The sequence below is a fragment of the Eubalaena glacialis genome, chromosome 10, assembly GCF_028564815.1.
Source record: "Eubalaena glacialis isolate mEubGla1 chromosome 10, mEubGla1.1.hap2.+ XY, whole genome shotgun sequence".
In the NCBI taxonomy this organism is placed as follows: domain Eukaryota; kingdom Metazoa; phylum Chordata; class Mammalia; order Artiodactyla; family Balaenidae; genus Eubalaena; species Eubalaena glacialis.
Window position 1 is genome coordinate 15,759,862 of NC_083725.1, and position 23,805 is coordinate 15,783,666.

Genomic DNA, 23,805 nt, shown 5'->3' on the forward strand with positions numbered 1-23,805 from the left:
TACTATGATAGCCACTAGCCACATGTGGTTATTGTGTATTAACATGCGGCTAGAGTGAATGAGGAACTGGATTTTTACTTTCATTTAATATTAATGTAAATATAAAAATTGGAGCTGTTTACAATTAAAAATTTTTGAAATAATATTAATGATAATAAAATATATTATTAGAATTAACTTCACCTTTTTCTTTTTACTTTTTTAATGTGGCTACTAGAAAAGTTAAAATTATATATGAGAATCACAATGTTTCTATTGGACAGCACTGCTCTAAAATGTTGTAGAATAAGCTATTAACAGTGTTTCCACTGGGGAATAAAAGGGAGGGGGTTGGAAAGAGGAAAACCTTTGGTCTTTTGTTTATATACTGGGTATTTAAAATGTTTATAATGAACATATATACTCATATATTACTTTAATAAATATTTAATGAAAAAGGTAAAAAGGAAGAAGTCACTGACAACACACTACAACTAATTTTTTAAACAGTGGCAAAATAGAGACTAAGATAAAAATACAAGTAAGTCGTTTATATTATTGAAGTGTTGAATATTTATATTATTGTTCCCAGTTTTGAATAAAAGGATGGTGGACAGGAAAATTGTCATTTCCATTTTAAAAAAGCACAGCCATATGTGATATTTGTGCAGGTCTTAAGTGATTCCTGTTATTCCCCCTAAGTTTTGTTTTGGTTGGGTTTTGCGGGGGACGTTTTTGAGCTTCAAGTGATCACTGTCGAACGTGAACTTTTTGGTTCTTGGCAGCTTCTTTGCTTCTCAGTTTTGTGGAGCTTAAAAGATTGCAGAGGCCTCCTGAGACGACAAAAGGACTCTCTCAAGTAGTAAATATCTCCTACTTTTAAAAACGTGGAGGAATACCTGTTTTCCCCCTTTCTTCTTAATAACGTTTATGTCTGTCACCCTCCCAATCCCCTAATGTTTTAAGTCTCCTTTAGGCAGTAATGGTTATTAATACTTCAAATGACAAAAGAAGATTCATTAGTTTCTCTTCCTATGATATCAGCCTGTCATTTGTATCACTGTCACTTTCCTGCCTTTGCACCAGGTTATGGAGACAGAACGGATGATTTATCTGGTGACAGAATATGCTAGTGGAGGGGAAATATTTGGTAAGTACATTTATTGCATTCTTTAAACAGCTATTGAGCACACCATGGCAAACTTAAAATAGCTGTTCGATGCCTTTGTCACTTGAGCAGCTGTCACTTGATGCTGTCCTTCAGTGCTGTCATTTTCTATCAACAAAGTAATTTTAATTATTTTTGATTCATCTCTTTAAGTCTTCACCATCTTTGTTTCCTTAGCAAAGGTGTTTTGTTTATTTCAGTAAGGTGTTGATGGTTGAGATTAAAGATCTTCAAAAAACAAGCATTTCTCTGAACTTTTGAGGGTCTTTCCTATTGCCAGATTCTAACTGGGGTGACCAAGTGTGACAGAATGCTTACAAGTGTGGTGGGCCTCTGTTGTGTGTGAAATAGCCACTCAGAGCAAACGGTCTCACCCTAATGCATTCTTTAACATTTATTTAAATATAACATGTAACTGTATTCCTTACCATGTGTTCACAGTTCCCTTAATGATTCTTGTAATTTAGGACGTTTTGTCTTCAGTAGCTATTCTTTTTTTCCTCTAACACTTAGGTTAGCACAACATCAGAATTAAGCAGGAGAATTTGTTACCAGGAAATATGACTTTTTGATGTGGTAAAAACTGGCCCCCCCATTTTTTTTTTTTTTTTTTTTTGTGGCAACAATGATAAATGGAGCCAAATAGAGATAATGACTAAACTTTCAAATCTAGATTGACATGTCTTTTTATTTTTAAATTTTATTTCTTTTTTGGCATGTGAATATAGAGAAAGGTTTCTTCTTATATATTTTAGGTTTATCTAGTTTCTTTATTTTTTTAGATTTTGTTTTAGTTTAAATCTGGATGGTAAGAATTTTTTTAATTTTCAAAATATTGGCACTTACTTATTTAAAATATATTAAAAAGCATGATATCACTTTTAAAGTGGAATCTTCTTATTAGTGACTGTGAGTTGTGACTATGAATATTTTGGTATGTTAAACTTTCCCCATAAATCTGACAATTTTGTATCTAAGAATCTTCAAAATAAGTGCGAGTCTTTTTTAAAGGAGGTATCACTTCTTAATGACATTTTTGCTTGGCTTTGTATCTGTGCTTATGCATAATGGTAATCTTGGGAGCAAAGAGACCTTGTCATCTTAATGTTCATAATAATCAAAGAACCAAACACAGTGCGCATCATACCTACTTTGCTCTTTAGGAAAACAGATTTCAAAAGTACAGAAAAGATAAAAGATAGATTCTTTGTGGGAATGTAGCTCAAGGCATGAGGAAACAGAATAGTACTTCTCATGGTATTATTATAAAAGATCTGGAGGAGGAAGAAATTGATGTATCACCTAAAGAAATCATTGTGCCTGCACAGGGATATAACTGTCTCATGAGGTCTTGTTTTTAAAAGTATCTGTATCAGAGATGAAGGGACGGGCTTAATCAAGAACATGAGCTTTGGAGGCAGTTATAGCTGGTTTTGAATCAGATCGTTGCCACTATTTGCTTTTTTACTTGGATTTTGGGACTCAGTTTCATGGTCTATAAAAGTCAGATCTGTAATATCTGCCTTACAGTTGTGAAGATAAAATGAGATAGCACATATACAGCCCCAACACTTTGCTTCCTTCACCTCCATGTTAAATGACAAATGGGTGATCAACTTCTGGTAGGATACCATGAGGAGCTCTGCTGCCCTGCTCCCCAGTGAAACTGGTGAAAGTGATTTAAAAAACCCCTAAAATCCAGCCATTTAAAGTCTCTGGAAATGGTTCTAAGGGTGAACAGCAACTGAAGAAACATTTATTCAAGAATATCTATGAAAATTTAGTAAGAAATAAGAGTGTCTGTGGTTTTTAAGCCAGTACTGCTTCCTTCTTCCCCCTAGCCAGCTCAGCAAGGTGGAGATTACACTCAAGATTACTGTAGCCAAGAACACAGGCCTGCCCTCTGGTCCCCCCTTTCACCTAGACTAATGGCTTTCTTCCCGGAGGAACTGGACATCAGCATTTCTTATCCTGCCCCAGCTACCTATTGCTGTTGCTAAGTCCTGGGTGAGAGCAGTTGAACAGTGGGGACTCCTTCTTCCACCCAGCCCTGACTTGTGGAGTTTGGGTGTGGCATGCTGAGAATACTGGGACCCAGATCACTCTTGTCTTGGGTTATAAGTTGGTAGGTCATCCCAAGAGAGTCAAGCTGGGAGAATTGAGATTGTGTCCCCTTTCTCTGCACTGAGTTCAGCTCCTAGAGAGGGAGTGTTACTCAAGGAAAACTTTTCCATTGTCCCCACGCCTAGCTTCAGAGTCCTGGCTCAGAGATTTGCCCAGAGGGAGAAACAGACCATAACACATATAGCTCCTAATTTCTTCCCAAGGGAACTGACTTCATTTGCAATGGAGAATGAAGAAGTTCAAGCCTGAAGGCACTCACAAGAACTGTGGAGGTTGTGGTTACAGGCATTTCAGAGGAGATTCGAGCAGGCTAAAGTATAGGCCAGCTAGTTTGCAGGTAAGAACCAGGGAGTAAAACATCACAAGAGCCTTCCTAAGGTCAGAAGAAAAATCAAACACTGATCTCAGAAACTGTTCCTTCAAAGGAACCAGAATTTGATTGGATTGTTTATAGACCAGTTTATGCTCCAGGGCATTGTTGAAAATAATAGAACAACCAGGGACTTCCCTGGTGGTCCAGTGGTTAAGAAGCCACCTTCCAATGCAGGGGATGCAGGTTTGATCCCTGGTTGGGGAACTAAGCTCCCACATGCCGTGGGGCAGCTAAGCCCGCGCACTCTATAGCCCACGGCCACAACTAGAGAGAAGCCCCGTGCCTCAACTAAGACCCGACACAGCCAAATAAATAAATATTAAAAAAAAAAAAAAAAAGATAGAGCAACCAGCCACATTTTTTGGATTTTAACAGCTGGGCTTGGTTAAGAAAAAACATGAAGAGAGCCCTGCCCAAACCATGGTGATCCAGTGATCTGAGGGTAATGATGGTTATACCAAGGCTGTGCCTCCCCTGAGGAACAACATTAGAAGCTGATCACTGTGTATGGGGGAATAAACTTCACTAAAACAATCCAGCTAGTCACTAAACAAATAAACAAGCAAATAACAAGAACATGCTCCAGGAGGGTAGAGGTGTACCAGTACCTAGACGTGGTACAACATGTTATCTAAAATGTCTGGTTTCCAACAACAGCAAACTATGAAGCATATAAAGAAACAGGAAAGTATGACCCATACACTGAAAAAAAAGCAGGCCACAGAAACTGCCTGTCAGAGAGGCCACATTTATCAAAAAAAGACTTTAAAGTAGCCATTATGGACATGTTCACAGACATAAAGGAACTCACAATTAAAGTCGTAAAAGAAAATATGATTACAGGGTCACATCAAATAGAGAATATCAATAAAGAGATGGAAATTTTAAAAAAAGGAATCAAAAGAAATTATGGAATTGAAAAGTAAAATAACTAAAATTAAAAAATTCATCAGGAGGCTTAACTGATTTGAACTGCAGAACAAGAAGTGAATTTGTAGATAGGCATTTTATGCAAGTTGAAGAACAGAGAGAAAAACGAATTAAGAACAATGAGTAGAGCCTCAGAGAAATGTGGGATACAATCAAATGCTCCAACATATTTATAATGTCTCTTTTCTTAGAAGAAGAGAGAAAGGAGCAGAAAAAATATGCAAGGAAATAATGACTGTAAACTTCACAAATTTATTGAAAAACAATAACTTACATATCCAGGAAGCTCAATAAAATCCAATAAAATCCAATCAGCTCAATAAAATCCAATCAGGATTAAACACAAAGAGATCCACAAACAGATACATCATAGTAAGAATAGTGAAAGTCAAAGACAAAATATTGAAAGCATCAAGAGAAAAATGATGCATCACTTAAAGGGAGTTCTGTAGGTTTAGATAGCAGACTTTTCAGCAGAAACAACGGAGGCCAGAAGGCAATAGGATAACATTTTTAAAGCCCTGAAAGGAAAAAAAAAAAACTATTAATCAAAATCCTATACCAGTAAACGTATATTTCAAAAATGGAGGTGAAATAGACTTTCTCAGATAATCAGAAACTGAGGGAGGGACTTCACTGGTGGCACAGTGGTTAAGAATCTGCCTGCCAATGGAGGGGACATGGGTTTGAGCCCTGGTCTGGGAAGATCCCACATGCCGCAGAGCAACTAAGCCCGTGCGCCACAACTACTGAGCCCACGTGCTGCAACTACTGAAGCCCGCGTGCCTAGAGCCTGTGCTCTGCAACAAGAGAAGCCACCACAATGAGAAGCCCAAGCAGCGCAATGAAGAGTAGACCCCGCTCGCTGTAACTAAAGAAAGCCTGCTCCCAGCAATGAAAACCCAACGCAGCCAAAAAATAAAGAAAAAAAAAATACTAAGGGAATTTGTTTCTGACAGATACACCTTACAAGAAATACTAAAAGAAGTTCTTCAAGGTAAAAGCAGGTGACCTCAGATGGTAATTTGAGTTCACACAATAAACAAAGTGCACCAATAAATGTCATTATGTAATTATAAAAGGCATAAAAGATGCATACTTTCTCCTTTTTTCTTTTAACCTGTTTAAAAATAATTGAATATAAAATACATTGTTAAGGCTATAATGTAATATATGTGTAATATATTTGTCAATAACAGTACAAAGGAAATATGTGTGAGAAAAACTGCATTAGGCTAAGGAAGTCATTACACATGGCACAGAAATAATTATAGCAATGTATTGTTGGATTTGTAACATTAATTGATGTAATTTTATTGCAAAAACACTAAAAAAGGGGGTAAAAGAAATGATGCTATAAAGCAGAAACCCTTCTATATAATCACCTGGTATAAATCAGAAGCTCATTTGGATAAGATAAAATATACATGCTAAACACTAGAGCAGTCACTTTAAAAAAAACCCTCAGAAAATTATAATGTAAAAAATCATTAAAGAAGTTGAAATGCTTCATTAAAAAATATTCACTTAATGCAGAAGAAAGCAGTAATGGCAGTATAGAACAACAAAAAAAGACATAAAATATATGGAAAACAATAAGTAAAACAGCAGGTATAAATCCAACTATTATCAGTACTTATATTAAGTGTAAATGGGTGGGATAATTTAATGCAAAGGCAATGATTGTTAGACTGAATAAAAACACATGGTCCAGTGTATGCTGTCTACAAGAAACACACTTTAAATTCAAAGATACAAATAGACTGAAAGTAAAAGGATGGAAAATTATATATCATGCAAACAGCAATGACAAGAAAGCTCAAATGGCTATGTTGATATCAGACAAAATAGACTTTAAAACACAAAAGCTTTATTTCTACTACTAGAGATAAAGAGGGACATTCTATAATGATAAGAAGGTAATACATTAGGAAACTATAACAGTTATAAACGTGTATCTAATAAAAGAGCACTAAAATGCATAAAATGCAAAAACTGACAGAAATGAAGGGAGAAATAGACAATGACAATAGTTGGAAGCTTCAATACTCTACTTGCAATAATGGATAGAAAAAGTAGACAGAAGATCAACAGGAAAAATAAGACTTGACCAATACTGTAAACCAACTATACCTAACAGACATCTATAGAACACTCCACCTAACAACAATACTATATACATGCTTATCAAGTAAACACAGGACATTCTCAAGGATAGACCATATACTAGGCCATAAAACAAACGTGCATAAAATTTAAACTTATTCAATTTTAGCAGTAATACAAAATGTTTTACAACCACAGTGGAGTGAAATTAGAAATGAATAGCAGGAAAACTTTGGGGAACTCACAAATATGTAAAAATTAAACAATGTATTTTAAAGTAAGCAATGGGTCAAAGAAGAAGTCAAAGGCAAATTCAGAAAGTACTTTGAGATGGATGAAAATAAAGACAACATATCAAAACCTATGGGATGCAACTAAAGGAGTGCTTAGAGGGAAGTTTATAACTGTAGAATGCCTATAATAAGAAAGATCAATTACCTAATCTTCTACCTTACGACAGTGGAAGAGTAAGAGCAAACCAAACCTAAGATCTAGCTAAAGGAAGGGAATAATAATTATAGCAGAATTTAATGAAATAGAAAATAGAAAAAAATAGAGGAAATCAATGAAACCAAAAGCTAGTTCTTTGAAATGATCAACAAAATTGACAAATCTTTAGTTAGATTGGCCAAGAAAAAAAGAAACACTCAAACACTAGAATCAGAAGTGAAAGAAGAGATGTTACTACTGACCCTAAATTAATAACAATTATTATAAAGGAATACTTGAACAATTGTACACCAACAAATTGTTTAACCTAGGTAAAATGGAAAAAATCCTAGAAAGACACAAACTACTGAAACTGACTCAAGAAGAAATAGACAATCTGAATAGACCTATATCAAGTGAAGAGATAGAAGCAGGAATCAAAAGACCACCCATAAAGAAAGTCCAAGTCTGGAGGGCATCATTGCTGAACTCTACCAAATATTTAGAAAAGAGTTAACAGCAAATGTTCACAAACTCTTCTAAAAGTAGAAGAGGGAGACTTGATACATACATATATATATACATATATATATACACATATATATATACATGTACACTTGGTATATACTTGATACCAATACCAGACAAAGACTTCACAAGGAAAAGAAAAAAAACACTACAGACCAGTATCTCTTATGACTATGGATGCAAAAATATTCAACAAAATACTTACAAATGAAATCCAGCAACATATAAAAAGAATTATACACTGTAATCAAGTGGAATTTATCCACGTGCAAGAAATGCAAGGTTGGTTCACCATATCAAAATTCATGAATGTAATACATCATATCAATAAAAGAAAATACAAGATGACATATCATCTCCCACGCACCTATGGTCAATTAATCTATGACAAAGCAGGCAAGCATGTACAATGGAGAAAAGAAGTGGGCCTGGGAAAACTGGACAGCTACATGTAAAAGGATGAAATTAGAACATTCTCTAACACCATACACAAAAATAAACTCAAAATGGAACAAAGACCTAAATATAAGGTCGGACACTATAAAACTCTTAGGGGAAAACATAGGCAGAACACTCTTTGACATGAATCACAGCAGTATCTTTTTTGATCCACCTCCTAGAGTAATGAAAATAAAAACAAAAATAAACAAATGGGACCTAGTTAAACTTAGCTTCTGCACAACAAAGGAAACCATTAACAAACAAAAAGACAACCTACAGAATGTGAGAAAATGTTTGCAAATGAAGCAACTGACAGTGGATTAATCTCCAAAATATACAAACAGCTCATGCAGCTCTATGTCAAAAAAACAAACAACCCAATCAAAAAATGGGCAGAAGACCTGAAAAGATGTTTCCCCAAAGAAGACTTACAGATGTCCAAAAAGCACATGAAAAGATGCTCAACATCACTAATTATCAGAGAAATGCAAATTAAAACTACAATGAGGTATCACCTCGCACTGATCAGAATGGCCATCATCAAAAAGTCTACAAACAATAAATGCTGGAGGGGGTGTGGACAAAGAGGAACCCTCCTACACTGCTGGTGGGAATGTAAATTGGTACAAATTGGTACAACCACCATGGAGAACAGTGTGGAGGTTCCTTAAAAATCTAAAAATAGAACTACTATATGACCCAGCAGTCCCACTCCTGGGCATATATCCAGAGAAAACTGTAATCCGAAAGGATACATGCACCCCAGTGTTTATTGCAGCACTGTTTACAATAGCCAAGACATGGAAGCAACCTAAATGTCCATCGACAGAGGAATGGATAAAGAAGATGCGGTACATATTTACTATGGAATATTACTCAGCCATAAAAAAGAATGAAATAATGCCATTTGCAGCAAGAAGGGTGACGTAGAAATTATCATACTAAATGAAGTAACTCAGACAGAGAAAGACAAATATCATATGATATCACTCATATGTGGCATCTAATTTTTAAAAAATGATACAAATGAACTTATTTACAAAACAGAAACAGACTTAGAGATATCAAAGACAAACTTACAGTTACCCAAGGGGAAACGTGGGGGGAGGGATAAATTAGGAGCTTGGGATGAACATACACACAATACTACATATAAGATAGATAACTAATAAGGACCAACCGTATAGCACAGGGACCTCCACTCAATATTCTGTGATAATCTATATGAGAAAAGAATCTAAAAAAGAATGAATATATGTATATGTATAACTGAATCACTTTGCTGTACACATGAAACTAACACAGCATTAAATCAACTATATATAGTCCAATACATTTAAAATTAAAAAAGATGGGCTTCCCTGGTGGCACAGTGGTTAAGAATCCGCCTGCCAATGCAGGGGACACAGGTTCAAGCCCTGGTCCGGGAAGATCCCACATGCTGCAGAGCAACTAAGCCCGTGCACTGCAACTACTGAGCCTGCACTCTAGAGCCCGTGAGTCACAATTACTGAGCCCGTGTGCCACAACTACTGAAGCCCGTGCCTAGAGCCCGTGCTCCACAACAAGAGAAGCCACCACAATGAGAGCCCGCACACCGCAATGAAGAGTAGCTCCAGCTCGCTGCTACTAGAGAAAACCCACGCGCAGCAATGAAGACCCAACACAGCTAAAAACAAAATAAATAAAATAAATAAATTTATTAAAAAAAAAAGATAACATGATCATCTCAACATATGAAGAAACAGTGCTTGACAGAATCCAACACTCTTTCATGACAAAAATATTCAACAAACTAGAAATAGAAGGGAACTTCTTTAATCCGATAAAGGATGTCTGAAAACTCACAACTAACATCACACTTAATGGTGAATGACTAGATGTTTTCCCCCACAGATCAGGAAGAAGACAAAGATTTCATCTCTCTCCACTTCTATTTAAACATCGTACTAGAGGTTCTAGCCACAGCAATTAGGCAAGAAAGAGATATAAAAGGCACTAGGTTGTAAAGGGAAAAAGTAAGACAGTTTATTCACAGATAACGTGGTCTTGTATATGGAAAATCCTAACAAATCCACTAAAAAACTGTAAGGACTATATAAGGGTTTAGCAAGGTTGCAGGATGCAGGAGTAATATGTTCAATTGTATTCCCATATCCTTACAGTGAACAATCTGAGAATGAAAGAAGTAAGACAGTTCAGGTTACAATAGCATTAGTAAGAATAACATTCTTACGAATACATTTAACAAAAGAAGTGCAAATCTTATACTCTGAAAAGTACAAAAAAGTATAAAACAATGTTGAAAGATATTTAAGACAATCTAAATGATTGGAAAAACATCCCATGTTCATTGATTGTAAAAGTTAACATTGTTAAGATGACAGTGCTGTTCAAATTGATGTACAGATTCAATGCAGTCCCCATCAGAATCTAAGCTGACATTTTTGTAGAAATTGATATCCTGATTCCAAATTTATGTAGAATTACAAAGGACCCAGAATAGCCAAAACAATCTTGAAAAAGAGAAAGCAGATTGGAGTGATGCAGCCACAAGTCAAGGAAAACTGACAGTGACCAGAAGCTAGAAGAGGTGTAGAAAAGATTCTTCCCTAGAACCTCCAGGTAGAGTGAGTCCCTGCTGATAACTTGATTTTGGATTTCTTGCTTCCAAAACTGTGAGTGAATAAACTGCAGTTGTTTTAAGCTACCTATTTTGTGGTAATTTGTTTCAGCACCCTAAGGGAACTAATACAGATGGGGACAGGATTTTGGCATAATCTCAGAATATCGCCCCATAAAATATTAATGATTTACAAACGTTATCAGGTAGAGGAATTGGCTTACCCCAACATGATCAGGTGATTAATATTAATGTCATGGGTGGTGAAGGCTTTAAAGAAGTAGTGTAAGAACTGTATCTTTGGATACTTTCTGGAATTAACTGGGGGAGCAAGGTATTTCAGAAATGCTGTAGCATGTTCAAAAGATTTCAAGAGGAGAGAGAATGTGGCGTATTTCATATTCATTAAGTTGTTTAGTATGGTTTTTTTTTTTTTTTAATGGGTTTAAACCCACCTAACATTTTATTTCTATAAAGTGAATTTATTTCCTCAGGACTAAAATTATAAAACTGAAATCATCCAACATCCTCAACAGTCACAAATTAACCTTAAGAAAACAAACCTCAGTAACTTCAAACAGTGATAAATGCAACATACAAACTTTATTTAACAAAAGTAACAGGTAAAGTCAAACAGGCACTTACATTAAAAGAAAAACTGACTAGAAGAAATTTTAAACACCTTACAGTAACCTACTTGCAGTTGCACTTAACTGAGCTCTGTTGCTGTGAAGAATATAGCTCATGCACAGGAATGGATGAACACTTTGTACATTTTTCAAGTATTCACTGAATACTACCTTATATACACATATACATTAAATTTGAAAAAGATTTAATTGATGATCCCCAGATATACTTCATTTTTGTTGATCTTTTGGAAGAGGTCGTCTAAAGAGAAGAATGTGTGGTTCTGGCTCATGAATCATGTAATGAACCCAGCCTAGACTCTGTTGGACACCAAGTCTCCTCCACTCCTCTTCAGACATCAGATGGGTTTTGGGTACTTGTTTGGAAAGTTCTCTGGGTAACATGACATGCCGGTACTCGTAGTGCTCATCGAAGTACTTGTCCGAGTAGTAGATCTGCTTATGGGCCATCCTGCGGGAGCGCGGTGGGCAGCACGGGACTGGAGCGACGAGGCGCGAAGAACGGGCGCAGGCGAGCGACACGTCCTCGTCAGGTGAAGGCAACGACTCGACTCTAGTATGGTTTTAATATAGGCTATGTATGAGAAAATGGCCGCAAATAAGGCTGGTTTGATAGGAAAGGCTCCATAGTAAAGAGCTTTGTAAGACTTCTCTGACTTGGCCAAATCCCCTATCACACCCTCTCATTGTACTGTATCCTTTCTTGGCAGTACTGATATCAGTTCTGCTTTTACATTTCTTTCTGTAATTATGTAGTGGATTCTCTCTCCCACCAGGCACCAAACTCCACAAGTTTAGGGGCCATGTCTATTTTTGCTCACCATTTAACTCCATGGCTCCTCTTGCTCTCCAGTTCATACTGTTGGACTCAAATATTACTGAGGGAAATGATCAGTAACTACTGAAAGAGTAAGTGAATGAATGAAGGAACCAACCATGTAAAAGAATTGAATTTTATCTTGAATCATTGCCATATAAGGAAGAATTGGGATGGAACATTCCAAGACCAGTTAGGAAACTGTACAGTAATACTTAAGAATGATGACGTATTGAAGTAAGGTAGTGACTTCATCTTTTTCATTTTAACTTCACAATAATCTTGTAACACAGATATTTTTGCCATCATCTTACAAAGAAACTGGAGTTCAGGAACACTAAATAATTTGCCAAAGTCCTATAACTAATCAGTAACAGAGCTGAGGATTACCTGAGTCCAGAGTATATGTTCTTTCCCATTCACCAGATTGAAGAATCTGTTCTTCCATATAGAATGACTTCAATAAAGTGTTTCTGGGAGGATCTTTGATTATAACTATAAACCAAATTTCTGTTTTGAAAATAGGTCACAGACATAGCAGCAAAACAATCTTAACATGAAGTCTTTTTTACTCTCTTGTTATAAGTCCCCATTTAAAAAGAGGGTGAGACAGATTTTCTTAGATGGGTATTTTTACTGTGAGATTTAGGCATAGGCAATAGCTTGTTTGCAGAGCTAGTACGTATAAATTAGTAGCATTTCCTCTACTTATATAATAACAACTTCACCTTTTCTCCTCAAGGCTTTTTATTTTGTCATTGTTCATGTAAAAGAAGTAGGCAGTATTCCTGCAATTTTAGATTAATTAAGCATATCAAAGGTTACTAAACTATTGGGGAGTACAGTGCTAGGTAAAGGAGAAAATGCGTAAGAGGGTAGTAAGATGATTTTTAGATTTCTGATCCTGTTTTTGACAGTAGTAGTGTCATTTATTGAGATAAAGAATACCAGGGTTAAAAACAGATCAGATGGGACTTCCCTGGTGGCCCAGGGGTTAGGAATCCGCCTGCCAATGCAGGGGACACGGGTTCGAGCCCTAGTCCGGGAAGATCCCACATGCCGCAGAGCAGCTAAGCCCGTGTGCCACAACTACTGAGCCTGTGCTCTAGAGCCCGCGAGCCACAACTACTGAGCTTGCATGCCACAACTACTGAAGCCCACACGCCTAGAGCCCGTGCTCCGCAACAAGAGAAGCCACTGCAATGAGAAGCCTGTGCACCATAACGAAGACCCAACACAGCCAAAAATAAATAAATTAAATAAATTTAAAAAAAAAACAGATCAGATGAAGTGTGTTGTTTTAGACATATTTAGTTTGAGGCACCAGTTAGGTGAAAGTTGTCCATCAAGTAATTGGATATAGAAATCTGGAAATCAGGGATAAGATAGAGCCTAGGGATATTGTTTCCATCAGCAGATAGATGGTAGTTGGTCATCAGTATGTTTAAGGATGAAAGAATAGGTTTAAGGATGAAACCCTTCTTACCATCAGTATTTAAGTTGAAAATGAGGCCATAAAATGTGAAAAGCCACTGTCAATGAAATAAGACTGTGGTGTTATAAAAACCAAGGAAAATAGGAATTTCAAAAAGGAGCAGTATTAAATGCTGTAGAAAAGTCAAATATGATAAGGAATGCAAGGTAACTTCTGGCTTTGAGACAAAGATGTTCTCAGTATTCTTAAAGAGAGCTGTTTCACTAGTGTAATAAGAATAGAAATCAGAATGTAATGAGGTGAGGTATGAGTGCATAAATGTTATATAATATAATAAATAAATTCTAAAATATGTACAGACGTAGCAATTGAAAATAAGATAAATAAAAGTGATGGTGGGACTTCCCTGGTGGCACAGTGGTTAAGACTCCATGCTCCCAATGCAGGGGACCCGGGTTCCATCCCCGGTCAGGGAACTAGATCCCACATACATGCCGCAACTAAAAGTTTGCATGCCACAACTAAGGAGCCTGCCTGTCGCAACTAAGGAGCCGGCGAGCCACAACTAAGGAGCCTGTCAGCTGCAACTAAGGAGCAACATGCCGCAACTAAGGAGCCAGCAAGCTGCAACCATGGATCCCGCTTGCTGCAACTAAGGCCCGGCACAACCAAATAAATAATAAAATAAATATTAAAAAAAAATATGATGGTAACAGAGTTAAGAATATCTTCTCTCCAAAGAACAAATATAAAACTAGACAAAATTGTTAGAAACACCCATTTAGGGCTCTGAAAATGAACCAGTAGCAAACATCAAATTGAGAAGCTTAATTCATGAAAATCTTTTGAACTTGTGGTAGGAACAGTGGGAATCTTTGGCTTTCTTGCCTGAGCCCCTACATCCTGCACCTCTTCCCCAGGGGGAAACATAATGTAATCCAAGGCTGGGCTGGCCTTAAAACTAGCATCTTTGTTGCCAGAGGCAACTGACTTGATTTGGAATGAAAGACAAAAAAACCCATGCCCAGTTGTGTTGTCATCAGTAAAACTAGTAATTTTGGTAGGAAATGAATGTAGAAGGCTCAAAGCCTTGCTAGCTAGAGGTTGTGGTCTTGCTAGAGGTGAGCAGCAAAATGGCCGACAAGCCAGAAATCTAGTAGGGAGACCTTGTTAATTAGAGAACCACAGCAGGGTAAGATAAGTTCTCCATTCATCTCTGGCTTACTGGGGGACTGGCCTCTATTAGGAAGTTCTGAGACAGCCCAGCAAAGTTTAAAGCTGAGGCTAACTTTGAAACTTTCTGAACTTTGAGTGGACTCCTGAATCCACCAATAGATTTGTCCACAGAAGGTGAAAGGTCTGCTGGCTTGACTACTAAATGATGTAGACATAGGGATGACCTCAAGGAAGCCATGCTAAAAAATAAAAATAAAAAGAAGAATTTTTAAAAAAAATTAGCAGAGATATCACTGGCTACATACCACAGGGAAACAGATGCTCAAATTATTTCTGAGAGGGTTACTAACAACAAAACAAAACAAGGAAGAGCAGTACCAACAGCAGTCCACAGGGGAGAAAAATAATAATCCACAGTTGGTTAAATATATTATCTACAATACCCAGCTTTATAAAAAGCACTTTGAGGGGAGTGGGAATTGATTGAAGGCAGTAAAAAAGTACAAGCTTCCAGGTATAGGTAAGTAGCAGAGGTGTAATGTACAACATGATAAGTATCATGAACATAGCTGTATGGTGTATATGAAAGCTGTTCAGAGAGTAAATCCTAAGAGTTCTCATCACAAGAAAAAAGATTTTTTCTATTTCTTTTATTTTATATCTATAGGAGATGATGGATGTTCATTAAAATTGTTGTGGTCATCATTTCATGATGTATGTAAGTCAAATCATTATACTGTACACCTTAAACTTATACAGTGCTGTATGTCAATTATATCTCAATAAAACTGGAAGAAAACCAAAAACAAAAACCCGGGAACATGTGATCCAAAATCAGGAGGAAAAGTAGTCAATAGAAATTTTCTCTGAGTGAGTCTAGATGTTGTTTTTAGCAAAAACTTCTGGCAATTATTATAAATTTGTTCAAACAAAAGAAATCATGTCTAAATAACAAACAGAAAATATAACAATGACTTAACAAATAAGGAATCTCAATAAGGAAATAGAAACTATAAAAAAGAACAAAATGGAAATTCCAGAGTTGAAAAGCACAATAACTGAGATGAAAAATTCACTAAATGAGTTCAAGAGAAGATTTGAGGTGGCAGGAAAAGAACCCAAAAAACACCAGTAAACCTGAAGATTATTTCTATCAATAGAAATAATCCAATCTGAAGAACAGAGAGAAGACCGTTGAAGAAAAATAATCAAAGCCTTACAGACCTATGGAACAAAGTCAAGTATACCAACATATTTATAATGGGAATTCCAGAAGGAAAGGAGAGAGAGAAAGGGACAGAAAAAAATACTTGAAGAAATAATGGCCAAGGACTTGTAAAATGTAATGTAAACATCGATTTACAGTATCAAGAAGCTCATTGAATAATGGCCAAGGACTTGTAAAATGTAATGTAAACATCGATTTACAGTATCAAGAAGCTCATTGAATAATGGCCAAGGACTTGCAAAATGTAATGTAAACATCAATTTACAGTATCAAGAAGCTCATTGAATCTCAAGTAGGATAATTACAAAGAGGTCTGCATCTACACACATTATTGTCAATTTGCTAAAAGAAAAAGAGAGTCTTGAAGCAGCAAGAGAAAAATGACTCACCACATACAGGGTAACAACAATATGATTTATAGCTGGGTTCTCATCAGAAAGAAATGGAAGCAGTGGATTGACATGTTTAAAATGCTGAAATTAAAAAAAAAAAAGCTGTGAACCATAAATTTTGTATCTAGTAAAACTATCCTTTAAAAGGAAGGCAAAATAAAGTCATTCCCAAATAACTAAAGACTGAGAGAGTTTCTTATATAGGCAGACCTGCTTGCTATATAACCCATTCTAAAGGAAATGCTCAGGCTGAAAGGAAGTGACACCAAATGGTAACTCATGTCCATAGGAGGAAATGAAGAAAATCAGAAGAGATGAATGTATAGGAAATAAAAGAGTATACAAATGTACTTTTCCCCCTTTTATTCTCTTAATTTCTTTAAAAGACATAAAATGATTTAACAAAGTAACTATAACACTCTATTTCTGGATTTCTATCAGAGATTGATGTAAAGTATCTAAAGGAAGGTTGAGGAAATGGAGTTATATTGGAATAATGTTGCTATATTTTACCTGAATCAAGTCAGCATTAATTTGAAGTAGATTGTGATAAATTAAGATGCATATTATAATCCCTAGAGCAACTACTGAGATAAAAATCAGCACCCTACTTTGAAGGCCAGTGGTATAAATAACTCTTGAGGAAGTTGGCTATAATGGGAAAGAATGAGAGAGTTGGTAAATTCTGGGGCATTGTTTGCATGTGTATTTTCTTTTTTTACATATTTGACTTAAACCTATAGTTTATGTTGAGGGGAAAGAAGAGTAGAACCAGAGGAAATGCAGGTGGAAGGGAGAGAGTGAAATTTAATGGAGCATTCCTCAAGGAGATACAAGGGGATACATTTTAGTGCATCGGTGAGGGATTCGTTTTGTGTGAGAAGAGAAGAAGTGGGTAGAGATAGAGTTGAAGGCTGGTAAATTTGCTGAAGTATTTGTGTGAGACTGATGTCTGGGGGATTAAGGTTTAGAATCTGAGTACCTAATAACTAATTTCTGAGAAGTAAGAAAACCATCTGTATGCTGAGATGTGAGATCTTGGAATAGCAACTAAAGGAAATGAAGGAGGTGGATGACAGGAGACAAGTCGAAGGACTGATAGACAGTGTGGACGGGCTGGCAGTTGTTGATCTTAACTTTGTTGTGGCTTGTTTTATGGGTTGTTTGTTAGCAGTTCTTGGCAGCTGAGATATAGGAGTGAAGAACAGAGACAGTTGGTTTGATCCAGAGTTTTGCTAGGTTATTTGAAGTGGTGAATGATGATTCTTGGAAGTTTCTGCTCTAGGTGTAAATGTTATTAACTAGGAACTTTATCCCAGTGTCATTGGCTAATTAAGACACAAAACTGCTTTGGATAGTAGTTGGCTGCTAATTCCAAACTCAGTTTCGGATTTGCTGAAAGAGTTGTAGCAGTCTTAACTTTAGTGGCAGTCACACCATGGCTGGAATATTATCTTCAGTTTTGAGTACTATATTGTACAAAGGACATCATCAACAGGCCAGTGATAAAGATGGGGAGCTCTATTTGCAGCTGTTGGAATAAGGAGTAGGTTAGAGAAGTCTTGGTGGAGGAAGTAAGGGTTGAACAGAGATTTCAAGTATGAGAAGTTTGCTGAGTGGAAATGACCTTTCCAGAGGGATAACATAGGTAAAGACTCTAAAGCATGAAAGAACTTTGTGTATTCACAGGACTAGAACTAGTTTCTTAGAGGGTTAAGTGATAGACTGGTGGTTTTCAGATTATTCCAGAAGTTCTAAGGGTTCTTTGGAAATGTCTAAGATGCCATCTCTGAGGAGGAAGATGTGTGAGGCAGGGCTCAAGAGTCATGCTTGCCTCACAAATGCATTCAACCAACCCCCACTTTTCACTCATATTCAACAGGAGCATCTCTGCTTTTATACCCAATATGCCTGTTGGATTTCCACATAAGAGTTCATTTAAATAAATAAGTCTGTGGCCACTAAAAGTTTCTTCCACTATGAGATGATCGTGAGCAATGGGAGGGCTTTAAGCAAGGGCCAGAACGCAGTCCGACTTGTTTAAGAAAGGGTATTTTGTTGGCAATATAAAGATACATTTGAGGGGAATGAGTCTGGGAGAGCACTTAGGAGGTTACTGCAGTAAAACAGATGAGGGCTGAGAATTGTCTGATGAGTAGTGGCCCTGGGGATGGAGAAATGGATTGTGGATATAGTTAAAGCGGCATTGTTAGTGGTTAAGAATATGGATAGAGTCAGACTGCTATGATTCAAATCCTAATTCCTCCACTTACTGCCTTTGTAATTGTGGGCAAACTTTTTAATCTCACTACCTCAGTGTTCTCCTCTTTTAAAAGGAAGATAATAATAATAATAGTAGTAATAAGGATGATGATGAAGACACCACTTATCTCAAAGGGTTGGTGTGAGGATTATGTGAGTGTAAAGTGCTTAGTCAGTGTAAAGATTGTACAACTTGTCCATAGCAGCATTATGTACCAGGCAATATTCTAAACATTTTTATTTTTTAAAAAACTTAAAAAAAACTGAGATATAATTAACATGACATAAAGTCATGTGCAGTAGAAGATGAGAGACAGTTGGCAAAGAAATTCAGGCCACTAACAATAAAGTAATTAATGTGTGGGTCATTGGGCTTAGGCTGAAAGGGGTATAGGGCAAATGAGACCAGGATGAATGATCTTAAATAGGAGGAATTTTAAAAACTAGAGATCTAGATGAAGTTGAAAAGCAAGTGTGTTGGGCATAAGAGGATCAAAGAGATAAAAGTCTGAAAGTGCACCCAATATTGTAGCCACTGTGTGCATTTGAAATGTAGATAGCGCAACTGAGGAACTGAATTTTGAATTGAATTGAATTTACATTTACATTTAAAAACTGAAGCAGTTTTAGGACAACTGAGAGAGTTAGCCAACTACAGAGTTGAACACAGCTCCCAACAGCACCCTCATTCCTGGCACCAACTGCAAGTTCAGGAATTTCCCAATACCACCCTCACCTTTGATAATTTGCTAAAAGTACTCACAGAATTCACTGAAAGCTATTATACTCACAGTTACAGTTTATTACAAGGAAAGGATACAGATTAAAATCACCTAAGGGAAGAAGCGCAGAGTCCATGAGAAGTACCAGACATGGAGCTTTTGTTTTCCACTCCCCATGGAATGTCTTACTCTCCCGGTGTTGATGTGTGACAGTATGCACAGAGTATTGCCCATAGGGAAGCTCACCTGAGCCTCTGTGTTCAGAGTTTTTATTTTACATAGGCATGAATGATTGATTGATTGAATGCCCACATGGTTGATTTCTGTCTCCAGGCCAACTGATACTACATGACCCAAAGCTCCCACCCTAAGTCACATTGTTGGTCTTCTAGTGTGGCCAGCCTCCATCCTAAGACTATGTGGGTATGGCCAGTCCCATGCTAAATCATATTGTTAGACTATCTGGTATGACCAGGCAAAGACACTCCCATCAGGCATAACATTCCAAAGGCCCAGAGATGACCTCCTGGAAGCCAAGGAGTAAGGCCAGACCTTCACTTTGAGCAAGGCCAGTTCTTTACTACACACAGTGTAAAACATTTTTCCATAAAACCCAACTCTTATTTTGGTAAAATTACATTTCACCTTGACTATAGACAATTTAGTGTCTGAAATGTGATACGCTGTAAATGTAAAATACACACTGGAGTTTGAAGACTTAGTATGAAAAAAAGAAGGTAATGTCTCATTGCTAATATTTATGCTGTTTACATGTTGCAGTGGTTATATTCTTAATGTGATTATATTTTTGATGTATTGAGTTAAAATAAATTCTTAAAATTAATTTCAAAATGAGTCTTTTTTTAATGTGACTACTAGAAAACCTTAAATTATATAAATGGCTCACATTTTATTTCTATTCAACATTGCTGATATAGAAGTTTATATTAAGAGAGAGGGGAGTATACTATCAAAGTTTAGAATTTCGAAGGTAGAAAAGTGTCAAGCAGAGACAAGTTCAAGATGTGGCCATAGGAAAGTTGCTGAAGTTTGGTGGAGTTATAGGTCACCGGAGATAAAGAAGGTTCAAGTAATCATGACGTTAAATTGTCAAATAGATTATCCTCAAGGCTATGGATATTGCCTAAGTGACTGGCAGACTCTGGGTGGAGCAGTGAACTGTGAAATGGGTTTCAGTGTCTTTGATAAATGTGAAGGCAAGAGAGGCAGAAAGGGGTTTACCAGGTACCCTAGCATGTCCCATGGTAGTCTGAAGATAGTGGGGACTCAGCTGAGTTTACATTACTTCCTAATCTCTTGTAGAATACTGTCCTTTTTTTCTTCACAAGATCTATAAAGGGATTGTCCTCAGAGGAATTGGTTGGAAGGCTGATTATCCGTAGGACGTGTCAGAACACAAGATACAAAAGCCCAGCTATCCTTCTTTGCTTTATTAATTGCTACTCAACGTTCATGACCCTTCTCAAATGTTATGCTTTCTGTGAACTCTGCCCTGATTGTGCTCGAGAGTTATTGCCTTTTTCCTTCTTCCTTTTTTTTAAAAAAAATTTATTTATTTATTTTTGGCTGTGTTGGGTCTTCGTTTCTGTGCGAGGGCTTTCTCTAGTTGCGGCAAGCGGGGGCCACTCTTCATCACGGTGCGCGGGCCTCTCACTGTTGCGGCCTCTCTTGTTGTGGCGCACAGGCTCCAGATGCGCAGGCTCAGTAGTTGTGGCTCACGGGCCTAGTTGCTCCGCGGCACGTGGGATCTTCCCACACCACGGCTCGAACCCGTGTCCCCTGCATTGGCAGGCGGATTCTTAACCACTGCACCACCAGGGAAGCCCTTCCTTCTTCCTTTGAGCATACCTCTACTATAGCACTATTTGCAGTTAAGTTTTTTTCTTTTGTATTTCTGTGTCATTTACTGGCACTAGACTGAGTAATTTAGACAATAGTCCCTTGACTGATCACTTTTTCTTCTGGTGGTTCTTTTGCCAGATCCGCCTCATCTTCCTGACATCTAAACTTTGGAGTGCTGCTTGGTGCAGTCCTTGGACCTCTTTTCTTCTATGCACATCTACTCCCTAATTGATTTTTATGGCCCATGAAACTGCTGGCCTCCAAATTTTATTTATTTATTTTAAAAAATATTTTATTTATTTGTTTGTTTAGTCTGTGCCAGGTCTTAGTTGTGGCACATGGGATCTTTAGTTGTGGCATGTGGGATCTTTTTTTTTAGTTGCATCATGCGGACTTCTTAGTTGCAGCATGCTAACTCTTAATTGCGGCATGCATGTGGAATCTAGTTCCCCAACCAGGGATCAAACCCAGGCCCCCTGCATTGGGAGTACGGATTCTTACCCACTGGACCACCAGGGAAGTCCCATGGCTTCCAAATTTTAACTCTCCAGTCTGACCTGTCCTCTGAACTCTAGGTTTATATACCCAGCTGTTTACTTGACATCTCCCCTTGGATGTCTAATGGATGTCGCAGTCTTAACATATGTAGACTGAACTCTTGATTTCCATTCACCAACTTTTTCTTTTCACCAGTCTCTCCTGTCTCAATAGTGGCAACTCTGTGCATCCAGTTGCTCACACCAAAAACTTCTATAGAGTCATACTTAATTTCTCTTTTGCTTTCATACCTCGGGCCAGATCCATCAGTAAACCTGGGTGACTGTACCATGAGAATATATGGTGAACCTGGTCATTTACCACCACCTCCATCAATACCAATCTGACCGAAGTCATAGGTATCTCTTGCTAGGGTTACTGCAATAGCCTTTAACCAGGCTCCCTGAGTTTGCCCTGATTCCTCTATTGCAGGGAGAGTGATTCTTTTAAAATGAAAGTGGAATCTTCCCACTCCGCTTTCTACTTCTATTGGCTTTCTCATCTGTTTGGAATAAATGCATAGTCTATAAACCTCTATGTTATCTGGTTTCCAGCTATCTCTCTGACCTTAGCACCTAGTACTCTCCCCCATTTCATATTGGCATCTCTTTCTTGTTCATTAAACTCTGGATATGTTCCCACTTTAAGGCCTTGACATATTCCATTTCTTCTTCCTGAAATACTCTTTCCCCAGATATCCACATGGCTCTCTCTTCCATTTCCTTCAAGTCTCTTATCAAATGTTACCTTATTAGAGAGGTCTTTGCCTGCCGTGCTGTCTGAAATCTCACTCTTCCTATTGGCCCACTACTCTGTATTTCCTTCCTTGCTTTATTTTTCTTCTTGGTCCTTACCACCAACTGACATTTATTTATTTGTTTGTTTGTTTGCTTATTGTCTCATCTCACTAAAATATAAGCCTCATAAGAGTAAGGACTTTGTAACTTTTGAGCCTTGCTAATAAATCTCTAGTACTTAGAAAAGTGCCCGCAGAGAATACATGCTCATTAAATATTTATTGATCAGTTGAATGAAAGACTAACTGAATGAAAGAATGTCACTAGACTGTAGATTGTGACATTTGAATCATATTCATCTGTGTCTTCACTAATGCAGTGTCTAACATATAGTAGGCACTCAGTATATTTATTTCATTGTATCACAGTGAAGTATAACCAAGTCAAGCATGGAATTTTCACGTTATTCCGTAACATATTTTAGTTAAATGAGTTTTTGACATGGGAGGAAAACACCTTTTTGTTTTCTGGATAACTGCAGAGAAAGACATTAAAGATTATGAATTCTAAGCAATGTAATAGGCTTCAATAAATGATTATTGAATGAGCATTTATTACTCATTCAATTGATTTATTGAAATGATTATTTGACACTGTATTATAAAGGGGCAGCCATGACAGTGTGGGTCTGTTTAATTTTATAAACAGAATTGAGAAACTGGTTAGTTCTGTAAACCACTAAACTCATAATTTAAAACTTCCACAGCATGATTTCTTTAGATATATATCCCCAAACTTCCTGTTTGAAACTATGAAGTCATAAATCCAGCACTTTATCAAGAAAAGTTTCCTGAATACCAGGCAGAACTCATGAGCATTTAAAATAAATTATTAACTTAACAGTACTGTGTTGAAGTGTGTATGATTTATTATGGACATTCTCAGTGCCTTAAAAATGACATTTCCTAAAGGTGTCAACATGTATGGAACCCCGAACTTCTCGCAAAGCCATTTATTTATGCTATGGGACCCTCAGACTCACAGAGCAGAGAATGGGAAAGACTAAATTGTATAACCATCCTGTACCAGATATTGTGTTAAGTGTTACATATGTTATCTTTCAACCTCCTAAATGTTTGAGAACACTATCACATTTGTTTATTTGAACACACTACTGTGTTTTGGGTGGTGGTTTTGTTGTTGTTGTAACATGCTTTTCTTATTTAATCCTCACGACATTCTATATATTTTTATAACTAAAATACTGTTTTCTCACTAAATTATT

General features: G+C 37.0%; 2 protein-coding genes across 7 annotated transcripts in view; one reads left to right on the forward strand and one right to left on the reverse strand.

Moving 5' to 3' along the window:
* SIK3 (SIK family kinase 3) overlaps positions 1-23,805 on the forward strand; it is a 250,357-nt gene that overhangs the window by 139,376 nt on the left and 87,176 nt on the right. For all 6 annotated transcript variants that reach the window (XM_061203636.1, XM_061203638.1, XM_061203637.1 and 3 more), the window contains exon 3: positions 1,066-1,129. In XM_061203636.1, the coding sequence (XP_061059619.1) occupies positions 1,066-1,129 (64 nt within the window). The remainder of the gene's footprint in view (positions 1-1,065; positions 1,130-23,805) is intronic.
* Positions 11,330-11,872, reverse strand: LOC133099206 (cyclin-dependent kinases regulatory subunit 2). The gene has a single exon (XM_061202720.1). The coding sequence runs from the start codon at positions 11,799-11,801 to the stop codon at positions 11,562-11,564; it is 240 nt and encodes a 79-aa protein (XP_061058703.1). The 5' UTR covers positions 11,802-11,872; the 3' UTR covers positions 11,330-11,561.